This window comes from Pygocentrus nattereri, chromosome 15, assembly GCF_015220715.1.
Source record: "Pygocentrus nattereri isolate fPygNat1 chromosome 15, fPygNat1.pri, whole genome shotgun sequence".
Classification (NCBI taxonomy): domain Eukaryota; kingdom Metazoa; phylum Chordata; class Actinopteri; order Characiformes; family Serrasalmidae; genus Pygocentrus; species Pygocentrus nattereri.
The window spans coordinates 37,067,574-37,080,770 of NC_051225.1; the positions used below are offsets into that span (position 1 = coordinate 37,067,574).

Genomic DNA, 13,197 nt, shown 5'->3' on the forward strand with positions numbered 1-13,197 from the left:
CATAGATGGAATGACAATAAAAGCCTCTCGACTTGACTTAAGATGCCTACTTTGCTAATAATATATGGACACCTATATAGGACAAACAGCTACGTGCAAAGGTCATCAGTCGAAGTCAGTGGTCGCCAACCCTGGTCCTGGTCCTGTGGAGGCTTGTTCAACATAAGGATGTGCACAGACTTGAGCAGTATTCAGTTTTCAGTATGTTCAGTATTCAGTTATGCTTATTCAATATTACATCTCATTATAGGAACAGAGACGATATGCATACCAACAATTCAGTGGAACAGAAGTTTCTTTTTTTTCTTCTATTTTTTTATGGTCTATTATGTGGAACTTACTCTGAAACGTGGCTGCCTGAATGTGAACACACTAACGATGTGATTAAGAAAGAAGGCTTTGAGAAGCTGCATGACTAACTAGGCTAACGACTGGAGCTGAAGTTAACTACATCCAGAAACAGAGGAGACGCATTTCTCAGACAAATAAGATGTTGGCATGTCGTCCACTGTGGAGAAAATAAGACGAGCATCCATCAGTTCATCTAAAAAGGCAGCCTCTCTCAATCAATCAACATGAAAACCTCCAGATTTCCACGTTTTTTTGGATCATAAAACATGCTTTCAATTTTATTCCTCTATGTGCGGCTATATTTTTGTGCAGTCAGTGCAGTCACCTAAAAAAGTAAGCCTACATTAATTTGCCACTTTTTTCCCTTTCATAAACTATCACTCAACTATTATGAATACTTGAACATTAAAATTAGCCAGAAAGCACATCTCTAGTTTCAACCACAACCTGCCACACCAGTTCCCAGCTAATTCACTTCTTCAGAAATCCTTGATTAGTTGGGCCAGATGCATCAGTGCAAGCTAAAATGGGTTGGGGGGCATGGTAGATTACAACTAAACTCTTCAGGAAAGTAGATCTCCAAGAAGTGGGCTGATGAACATTAGTGATTCCCATTATCTTCCATTCACTGTTAGCCAGGTTCACTTTAAAAGCCTGGTCAGGAGGTCTCACCGTTCTGAGGGAAAGCGCAGGGTCGTATTTGGGTCCAAGCACAAATACTCTTTGGCCCCTGCGGACTACGCCACTGTAGACGCGTGCGAACGCTATGAAGTGCTCCTTTTCCTCCTCTTCTGCTGTGGGCTTCACCGTAAGAGCTTCTGTTTGTGCACATAGTGCATCAGTATCTGTAGGCACACAGTGAGAAAAAGAGTAATGAGAAGAGTGAAAAGATTCCAATATAAACAGGAGACGGCATTTAAGACAAACTGTTCTTAAAGTTTATCTGTTCAGTATTAATGTAGCTAGAATAGCATAGGAAGACTGACATGTGGGAATGCCCACCCACACATGTACACACAGGCGTGCACACACACACGCACACACACACACACACACACACACACACACACACACACACAGCTTGCTGCTTGCCTGTGTTGGTGCTGTTGGCTGAAGTCACAGCCGGAGTGCCCCCAGCGTTGGCTGACTCAGGGTTTTCTGCGCTCTGACTGGCCGCTTGTTTCTCCGCATGTCTCTGTCTGGCCAAGTCCCGGCGCTGGGTGATCTCCTCCTGAGTCAAAGGCCTGCAGAGAAAAACCTCATTACCCACAATGCACTGGGTTCAACCACAGCCACATAGAGAGATCACTAATGCTGCTTTCAAGTGGTCTTGAAGTGGTCTTGTCCTGAAAACATCAGGACTGAGAAAAGAACTGATCAGAAGTTAACAGCTAAATAACACTGTACAAACAGATGGTGAAGGTCTTTTAAAATGTAGAATAAATTCTGTTTTATTTCTGCTACAGTTTAAATTTCAAAATACTTGGGACATTAAACACCAGCTAGACAATAAACTAAATCAACGATCTATACATAAACTACCACCACCTGAAAGGAGCATCAGCCAGTACTGTACTCCACTAGAACAACCAGCATAGACCAGCATAGCTGGACACCAGTAAAACGTATGATAGGTTTCGGATACTGGTGTGCTGGTCAACCAGCATGATCATGCTGGGTAAACAGTTCAACCAGCACGAGACCGGCACTAGAGCAGCACTATTTATTAAGGTCAGTATTAGGCCATGTTAATATGCAAGTAAATATAGCACTTCTGGGTAACACTTTATTTGAAGGCTACCTACATAAGGGCTTCATAACACATTCATAAGCACTGAATAATGTGTTTATGAAGCACTACTTGAACATTTATTAAGTGCTTATGTCGGTTCTCGCAACCTGACATAAGATGTTTTATGAAATAAATGACATTGTTCTGACATAATAAGAATAAACCTTGAACATATTTACAGCACTAAACATTTAAAACACTATACATAACTATTTATGTCAGCATTCCTAAGACGACATTGTACTGATATCAGGTTAAATATGCCTGGAAACCACCCCCTCTTCCCTCCATGGCATAGATAAGATGATTGATGCGATTATGTATAGGGTTTAAATATATTTAGTGCTGTAAATATGTTCAACGTTTATTCTTATTATGTCAGTACTTAATAAAGCACTTTCATAAGCATAAGCACTTAATAAATGTTCAAGTAGTGCTTCATAAACACATTATTCAGTGCTTATGAATGCGTCATAAAGCCCTTATGTATGTAGCCTTGCTGCACTAACGCTAATTTACTACTTATATATAACATTAATGTTTTACTACACTAACTAATCAAGCACGCCTGTGTGATGAGGCCAATCAGGTTGTACTGTATTTTAACAGCGCACTAATATCATGGCTAATGTAGTCTAATACTTAATAATATCTGGTAGCTGAATAGCACTTCTGTACTGTTGTAATATGGTAACTAATCTAGCACTTTAGCGTTATAATATTCTAATGCTAGCTAGATTGTTTAATATAATACTGTATTAATATGCAAATCTAACAATTATAATATTCTCCTAAAATGCTAACAGACATTTCTATGCTATGTGCTATAATACAGCTGCCTTAAACGAGATGTTTCTTCAAGGGTTCTTTAATAAAAGCAAATGGCTGTTATGGTTCTATATAACACAAAAAGGGTTCCATTGTTACAACACTCTTAAAAATGATAATCCAAGGGTTTTCTTATTAAAGAAATTGGTTCTATATAGAACCATGAACACTCTCTCACACACACACACACACACACACACACACACACATTCTCTAAGCCGCTTCTCCCACCAAGAACACTTAATTATGCACAATTAAATTAGTTCTTTGAACTGTAAAACGGTTCTCTTATTGGTGCAAGCTTATAGCACCAAAAAGAGTTCTACTATTGTTATGATATCAAGCTTGTACCAATAAAAGAGCACTTTTTGGTGCTATGTGGAACCATCTAGAGCACATTCTCCACCACTGTTAAGAACCCTCTGGCAATGCAAAGAACCCTTTAATCATGCCAATGTTTCTTGGCATGTTCATGGCCCCATATAGGACCATTTTCTTTACTAAAGAACCCTTGAAGAACCATTGATTTTTTTGAAGCTTGAAATCAAAACAACAGAAGAACCCTTTTTCAAAAAGCTTCTATGTAGAAACATGTACAGCACAGTCCCCATCAACTTAAAGATCCATTTCACCACGCGAAGAACCGTTTACGTATGAAAGGTTCTAAACAGAATCACCCCCTTTCCTAAAGAAGCCTTGTAGAACCATCTTTTTTTAAGGATGTGTATCTGTATGCTAACTAATTGAGCATCTCTACATTTTATCACCATTATCTCTATGCCTCATTCAGTGGGTGGAGTAGACTTAAAGTGTGAAGTGAGATGCGGATCATGTGGTAAAAGCTGTGTCAAGTCCCAATCTACTATTCTGATTTGCGTGGGAACGTACAACCAGAATACTCTCGCAAATTGTGCATAGATAATTGAACTGAACGGCACAGGAGTGAATCTCCGTGGAGGCGTAATGATGTAAAATAATACAGTAATGAGGGTGAATTGCAAAAACAGCTGCATAAGCAGTTTCAGAGCAAACCATTTTCACAGACTCCCGGTTTCAAAACGCCAAGCAGAACTGAATTAATTGGAGTTTTTTGCTTTAGGCGTTTCTTAAAGGAAACATATGAGGCAAAAACAGCCAAGAATATGTCAAAACTACTCTCAAAAGAACAAGGAGTGAACAGGAGAGAAATGCACACAGCTACAAAAACTTACATACTGCATCCTCAGAGATTAAACACGCTAGTCACAAGCGAGGGCTGCCTGAGACGGCCAACACACATTCCCAGTATTCGCAATATCCCATCACTGTTGGAAACAAACTCATATTTCCTAAATCAGAGGGCACCAACAGGCAGACGCAGATGCTGCCCTATGCGGACCTGGACCGATAAACGATAAAGAATGATTTAATTTCGAGGGGGTGGTCCTATTTTAATCAGCCAGATTATCTTACATGCTGTGCTCTGACAAATATTGCTGAAATACGACTGAACTGTACTTTATTTGATTTGACATTCAGTTGTCGACTGCATAAGACGTTGATATACCTACTAGGCTAATTCAGTTTACAGTATATGGCACTGAATCATGATGCAACTTCGATATTATGATGTTCTGGACCTTCGATTGAGGATATTTTCTCTAACTGGACCTTCCTGAATTTTAATTAAATACCCCGTCTTAAATGGTAGCATGAAAGACGATGGAATAAAGAAAATAAAAATAGTCCTTTACTTTTAATGCAAGTCGATGCAAAATGATTTTACTCCTCTTCATTTCTGATGGTCTTCTCAACAAATTCCTCATAAAATCATGTTCACCCACTGTAAATGGCTGCAGGAATTCTAGAGGTCTATTTTTCCACACCTCCAAAGTTCAGTCTAAGAAGTTGGTTGCATTGTCTTATCTGATGGGGACAGTACTGGTGGTCTATCAGGTCTTGCCCAGTTATTAGGAACTCTGTCTTTGTAGCTCCTAACCTTTTTCTCAAATTCAGTTTTGTTGAGAGAGTAAAGGCAGCCAGGAGCTTTTGCTCTTTATCTGAAAACGCAGGTAGAGGACCAACCGTTTCAAATTCATGAGTGGTTAAGTGCATGCCAGGCTTCCCGGCCAATAACAGTGCTGTCTGTAGAGAGATATTTGTCAAACATTGCTGCTGTGGGTCCAAAAGGTGACATTGGATGTTCACAGGGTTTCAGCAGTTTGTAGAATGAAATTTAATGACCTAATACTTTTAACTCATGCGAATAAAAAATATGAACTTTTCCACTGCACAGTGACACAAACACAAAATGTGCACAAACCTTTGCACACAGCTGTATATGATGACTGGATTGATCATCAAAATGACCACTAGCATGATATTACTCGATTACTAACAGAATCAATATTGACAGCCCTAAAAGGAAAATGCTTAAAGACTGATCTGCATCGTTTTTGTTAATTTCATGAATTAGTCAGCATTGCGAAGTCCAAAGCTACATCATACCATCATTTTTTCTTTTTTTCTGCATAATTCAATTGTTAAGTTGTAAACACAGTCACTCAGAGTGGTTTGGTGTGAAATGCGTCAGAATTTTTCACAGTGGTGGTGATAGGAACCAGACATCCACCTCTAAAAGCTCCCTCATAGAACGTTAATACCTGAAATGGTCATGAATTCAGTGCCTGATGTCTGGGACACTGTTTTGTGAAGATTTGGGCCTAAAATATGTTTGTAAAATCCTTTAATGGCAGAGGGACACAGGCAGGGTGCTGCGAGGCAAAGATTTACCACTATTTGACCATCATAAACGTTCCATATAAACTCAGAAGACGTGTAGGCTCACTGGTGGTTCTGGATAGTAAAAAAAATGTCTATATGTGTGTTGTAGTCATGGCAACTCCTGGTTCCTATCACCACCACTGTAAAGACATCTGAACCATTTCACACCAAACCCACTCTGAATCTCTCCGTTTACATCTCACTCAATTACACAGAAAAATCTGTGGAATTTACCCTTTAACTTACACACAGTGCAGACCTGACACAAACTTTTGACCAGGTTTGACCATTTCATTTGCTGGAATGTTGTTTACTGAAAACTAATATGCATATACATTATTTTTTTTATGAATTATTAACCATTATATCCTTAGGAGCGCTGAACTGGCATGAACTGGCATACATACAAACACAAACGAATGACGCTGCCTCACTCTGCCTTACCACAGGCACTCCATACACCCCTCCACTACCGCTATTAGTGCAAATCATGTCATTTCCCTGTCCACTGCATTAGGACTGAACGCCTGCATCCAATAAGAGTTTAAGAGTCCGTTCCAAACTCTATATTTAAAGACTCATTTTCACTCAAATGATAGATTGCGCTGAGGAGTTGACAGATGATCGTCGCTTCTAGACCATAAACAAATCATAAAGTGGGATCTACTGCTTAAAGCTGAATCCAAAGGGAGCAGAGGCAGCCAGGAGCTTTTGCTCTTTATCTGAAAACGCAGCTAGAAGACTAACTGTTTCAAACTCATGAGTGGATATGTGCATGTTAGGCTTCCCAGCCAATAACATCTTTCTCTGTACCAAAACAATATGCAGCAAACATGTGGGTCAGAAAGGTGACGTGGGACGTTTACAAGGTCTGAGCAGTTTGTAAAATGATTGTCAATGCTTTTCAATATTTTTTAAACTCCACAAATGAAAATATTACCTTTTCCACTGCACAGCGATATAAACTCAAATATGGGATATATTAATGCCTGTTTGTGCATGTTTTATCCAGGAGATTGGTTAAAATTGGTTAATATTAGTAGTTTGGGGTAGAACAGTTGAAATTCTTCCTCCGGTATGAATTTTGTCAAAAATGTTTTACAGCTAGTGTGGAAATTCACGCAGATAGCAGGACGGACAAACAGCGCTATCCACACTAAAGTTATCCTCTTTAGTCGAGTGTCTGAGCCTGGGATGTTTTAGCCATGTTTCAGCCCACTTTGATTCCGAGGTAGCAGACATATAGGAATTGTTCAATTTTAATGCTTTAAAACAAAACAAAACAAAAAAAACCTGGTAATTGACTGGCAACAGTAACATGATAAGAGTATAAAAAAGCATCCCAGAGAGGCTGAGTCCTTCAGAAGTACAGATGGAGAGGGATTCACCGATCTGTTAAAGAATAACGTTTATCAACAGAAAATAGCAAAGAACTTTTGCTTTTCATCGTCTGTGGTACAAAACAACATTAAAAGGCAGCACTGCATTAAAAGCAGACATGATTCTGTAGAGGAAATCACTGCATGGGCTCAGGAACACTTCTGAAAAGTTTGTCACTGCATCCAGAAAGTCAAGTTAAAACTCCACAACACAAAGAAAAAAACATATCCAGGACCCAGAAATGCTGCCCCCTTCTCTGGGCCCAAGCTTATTTAAAATGGACTGGGAAGTGGAAAATTGTCCTGTGGTCCGACGAATCAACATTTAAAATTCTTTTTGGAACTCATAGACACCATGTCCTCTGGGCTAAAGGCCACTTCAGCTCATCATTAGCACACAATCTTTTAAAAAAAAATTCATATCTATATATATAGTCTTCATATATGATAGAACGGTGCATTTGCAGACATGGCATGGGTGACATGCACATCAGTGAAGGCACCATTAATGCTGAACATGTATGTATACATGTTTTGGCAACATATGCTGCCATCCAGATGCAACTTTTTCAGGAAAGGCCTTGATTATTACAGCAAATGATGGCAAACCACTTTCTGCACGTGTAACAACAGCATGGCTTTGTATTAAAAGAGTCTGGGGTGCTAAACTGGCCTGCCTGTAGTCCAGACCAGTCACCCACTGAAAACATTTGGAGGGTTATGAAATGAACGGAGACCCTGAACTGTGAAGCAGATGAAATCTTATATCAAACAAGAATGAGAAAACATTTCACTTTCAAAACTACAGCAATTGGTCTCCTCAGTTTCCAAACGCTTACAGCGTTGTTAAAAGAAGATGAAACACAGCGGTAAACAGGCTTTTTGCAACGTGTTGTTGGCATCAAAATCAAAATGGACATATATTTAAAAAAAAAACAGTAAAATTCCTCAGTCTCAACATGTGATTTATTATCTTTGTAGTATTTTCTTAAAAAAAAAAAAAAAAAAAAAAAAAAAAAAAAAAAAAAATTATATATATATATATATATATATATATATATATATATATATATATATATATATATATATATACATACACACACACATATATATATATATATATATATATATATATATATATATATATATATATATATATATATATATATATATATATATATATATATATGGTTTATATGATTTGTATCTCATTGTATCCTACTGTAATTTATATTTATATTCTGCAGGACGTCCCAAAATTTCTGAAAACGCAGCTGGACATTAGCCATGTAGCTTACATAAGGCTAGTCTTAGAGTTAAATGGGCATTCCAGCACAAAACTAACATTCAAAACAATATTTATCACGTTATGCAATATCCAGTAGTGCAGCACTGTATCCCTCAGCATCACTGGTTTGATGGACTTCACTATTTTTGTGCATTTGCCCACTGATGCTCTCTCACTACACTACCCAGCATGCATTGCACAAATACATCATACGACCGTTGGGAATCACTTCAAGGAGTGGGTCTGCCAAGACTTTACACCAGAAAATGTCTTTCTAAACACTGTTGTGGCACCACTGTAGAAAGTGAGGTCCACTACAGATTTAGTGACAGTTACATTCCTCATTTGGGCCGGAGCCCCTTTAAGTGGGGAAACTAATTTTTATTTTCTGCCAAACTGTCAGTTTAAAGCCAAACCAGGCTGGGTATTGCCATCACTGTCGACACACAGTCATGTGCCATGTGGTGACTAAAAACCACCTGACTTGGTCATTGGTTTCCAAGCGGAAAGCAACAACATGCCAGTCTGATGAACTAAGAGACGGCAGGAACTGAAGCACTGCTGAACAAATGTTCCTCATGTTTGATGCAGTAAACAAAGGTTGTGGTGATGACACAAGAAAACAGCCATGAAGAAAAGCTAATTACATACTCTGCTTCCATACACTTGACCAGAATACAGGACGAAGAGTGTGGAAAACTGACTGGGGAAAGCATTCTGTTCAGAATAAACATCCCTTTTTCCTTAATTTAAATCGCCCATATCATGGAAAACTGCACTTTCCACGGTTTGATGAAGTTCTGCTGAACTTCTGAAGCTACAAATACAGCATGTTTCTAATGAACTGTTTTTGTGAGGTCACAAAACCCAACACATTCAAATATAAGCACCTTTTAAGCCAGTTTGAAACTCCACTCATTCATGTTAAAGTAGTAAGGATTGTTTCTGATCTTTTATTCTTGTTTTTTAAAAATAGTCTCATTTACATACGAGAGCTTTACATATGTAGGTCTTAAAGTCTGTTCTCAGAACTGTTCTGTTGCACAGTCTGTTCAACAAAGTGGATGTTGATAAAAAGAGGGCTCTTTTACTGCCCTGTTGTGGCTCCATGGAAGAATTAGTTGGTAAAAATAAAATAATCTCTACTGATCGTTCAACACAGATTTAACAGCAAATTATCTTAAACGCTGGAGTTAATATGGAACTAATTCACTCTTTAACCCTTACGATTGGCGTGCAGACTCACTTAGCCACCTAGTAGCTAACAAAAAGACACAAAGAGAGATGAACATCGATAATTTCAAGACTTGTGTGCATTTATAAATCCCTCCAGCTGGTTTCCTGATACGTGTATTCTGCAACGAGAAACTGACAAACACTAAAAAGTTGCGAAGCTGGAGTCAGCTTCTTTTTTCCAATGGTCCTGTTCCACCTTAAATGGTGCAACAGTTACATTCTGGCACCTCAGGTACCTTTTAGGGTGGAATGGAAAAATCTGAACAAGAAGCTAGAGAATAAGTAGCTGACCTCAGCCTCTTAAAAAAATCAAACGTTAAGAGACATTTTACAAGAAACTGTTCTACTTCTGAGGAAAAGTTTCCTGCTGGAGATGTGAGAAAAGCAGCTATAGCTTAACTAAAGCTTAAAGACCAAAGTGAGTTTTCATTTACATATTGTTTTGTCTATACTAGTACATCATCCCATATCAAGACATACTATATTGCCCAAAGCATTCACTGATGCATCCAATTCATTGCATTCACATGTTCCAATCACTTCCCTGACCACAGGTGTATAAAACCAAGAATGGGTCGCTCTCAGGAGCTCAGTGAATTCCAGTGTGGTGCCATGATTGGATGCCACCTGTGTAACAAGTCCAGTCGTGAAATTTCCTTGCTACTAAATGTTCCACAGGCAACCGTCAGTGGTGTTACAACAAAGTGGAAGAGATTGGGAATGACAGCAACTCAGCCACGAAGTCTTAGGCCACGTAAAATGACATAGCGGGGTCAGCGGATGCTGAGGCGCATAGTGCGCAGAGGTCGCCAACTGACTGCATTGCGCCATGTGTAAAGTTTGGTGGAGGGGGGATTACGGTGTGGGGTTTTTCAGGAGTTAAGCTCGGCCCCTTAGTTCCAGTGAAAGAAACTCTTGATGCTTCAGCTTCAAGACATTTTGTGGGAACAGTTTGGGGACGGCCCCTTCCTGTTCCAACATGACTACACACCAGTGAACAAAGCAGGTTCATAAAGACACGGATGAGCCAGTTTGGTGTGGAAAAACTTGACTGGCCTGCACAGAGTCCTGACCTCAACCCCACAGAACACCTTTGGGATGAATTAGAGCGGAGACTGTGAGCCAGGCCTTCTCGTCCAACATCAGTGTCTGACCTCACAAATGTGCTTCTGGAAGAACGGTCAAAAATTCCCATAAACACTCCAAAACCTTGTGGAAAGCCTTCCCAGAAGATTTGAAGCGGTTACAGCTGCAAAGGGTGACCGAACATCAAATTAAACCCAATGAACTAAGAATGGGATGTCACTGAACTTCACGTGTATGTGACGGCAGACGAGTGAATACTTCTGGAAATATAGTGTATGTTCAGCCAAGGTGGTAAAACTTTACTTCAATAAAATATAAGATATAAAATGTTCCAGCTCCCAAGGTGGTTTAATTTTTGTTGCAAGGACAAAATGACTCTTCTTACCATTTGGATTGCCGGCTAAAAAATAAAATACAAGACAAATGAAGGATATGGGCTCTATTTAAGTTGTCTTTTTCTATACTGAGTCTGGACTTCTGACTTTTCTCTACCAAAAATGTCAGTAAATGCAAAAAAAAGAAAGAAATATGGCAAAACTTTAAAGTACAATTGTTCTTTCCAAAAAAAAAAAACAAGAATATAAATAGAAATAATTGTATTACATTTCAAATCATTTAAAAAACAAACAAATAAATAAAAAATCTCATCTTCTACTTACAGGCACAAATGTGACGGACTGAAAGTTTAGAATCTGCACTTTCCACACAGTTTCTCTACATGTTTCAGTGAGCTACAAGTCCAAAATAGTACAAATATAATTAGACTTTTGTTTTTATGGCCAGCAGCTGCTACTCTTCAGGGTAAAAAACTATTTAATATACGTAATTGTTTTATGTGGAACTATAACCCACAGACACATCATCACACAGCAAAATGTTCTTGTAAAACAGATTTTACAGCAGCATGTCTTTCACCCAGTCCTGTGCTTAACTGCGGTATGCTTTATTAGTTGGTAGGAGAAGACCACTCTTTCGCGTAAACATGGCTAAATCATGTCACACTTCTGTTTGTGTCGTGTTTTTCATTTCGTTGGGTCTCTCTTTTTTCCCGGCACATGCTCTGGCTTGTTTTTCTTTTTCCGAGTTCTAATCTGTCACTTACTCGCAATTATGGAAACTCTATGAGCTTCTTTTACAGGCACGGCCTCTGCGGTCATGAAGTAATGGCTCGTTCAAAACCACAAGCAGCTTTCTTTCCTAACACAGCTGAAAGAGAGCAGGTCAAAAAAATATACATTTATGTACATAAATATGCACATTCATATACATATATTCATATATATATGTCAAAATACGTTTCATGTCATTGTAGTCACAGCACAGATTTAAAAACTTAAAGTTTTATTTTAACAACACCAGCTGCCCTTTACAATGTGTGCACATCATGACCAATAGCAATGATTCAAAATTACTTGGAATAATTGCTATATTAGCATTAAAAGTTAAGAACATATTTTTCTTCTCCTATAAACTTTGGAGATGTGAGGGTGATATATTGTTTCTATGCACATTTCATCAGTGTTTTGGCAGACGGGATTTATGTTGGCAGTTATTTTCCATTTTGGAGGAGCTCATGTGAGCACAGTTTGATTGATGAAGGCTCTTGAACATCTGAATAAAAACATTTGATCAGCTTTCCTAATGCTGTAACATGCTATGACAATATTTAACATATTAATAGTATCACGACAATGGATTTAGCATATTTTAATGCATCAGGTATTGAAAAATTAAGCCAACTAGTTTTAATTCTTCCAGTGATCTGGTTTCACAAGTTATTAGTTTTCTATACACAGTGCGGAAAATAAGTATTTGATACACTGCCGATTTTGCAAGTTTTCCCACCTACAAAGAACAGATGGGTCTGTAATTTTTATCGTAGGTACACTTTAACTCTCACAGTTCTCACAGAATCTTAAAAAAAAAAAAAAAAAATCCTGAAAATCACATTGTATGATTTTTAAATAATTACTTTGCATTTTATTGCATGAAATTAATATTTGATCACCTACCAACCAGCAAGAATTCTGGCTCTCACAGACCTGTTAGTTTTTCTTTAAGAAGCCCTCCTACTCTGCACTCATTACCTGTACTAACTGCACCTGTTTGAACTTGTTACCTGTATAAAAGACACCAATCCACACACTCACTCAATCACTCCAACCTCTCCACCATGACAAAAAGCTGTCTAAGGACACCAAGGACAAAATTGTAGCCATGCACAAGGCTGGGATGGGCTACAGGACAATAGGCAAGCAGCTTGGTGAGAAGGCAACAACTGTTGGTGCAACTATTAGAAAATGGAAGAAACCCAAGATGATTGTCAATCTTCCTCGGCCTGGGGCTCCACGCAAGATCTCGCCTCGTGGGGTAAGGACGATTCTGAGAAAGGTCAGGAATCAGCCCAGAACTACACAGGAGACCTGGTCAATGACCTGAAGAGGGCTGGGACCACAGTCTCAAAGATCACCGTT

At 38.7% G+C, this 13,197-nt stretch overlaps 1 protein-coding gene across 1 annotated transcript in view; it reads right to left on the reverse strand.

Annotated features, from left to right (window-relative positions):
• efl1 (elongation factor like GTPase 1) overlaps positions 1 to 13,197 on the reverse strand; it is a 198,541-nt gene that overhangs the window by 131,460 nt on the left and 53,884 nt on the right. The window contains exons 13-14 of the mRNA XM_017699582.2: positions 1,444 to 1,595; positions 1,024 to 1,196 (exon numbers count right to left, since the gene is read on the reverse strand). Coding sequence (XP_017555071.1) covers positions 1,024 to 1,196; positions 1,444 to 1,595 — 325 coding nt within the window. The remainder of the gene's footprint in view (positions 1 to 1,023; positions 1,197 to 1,443; positions 1,596 to 13,197) is intronic.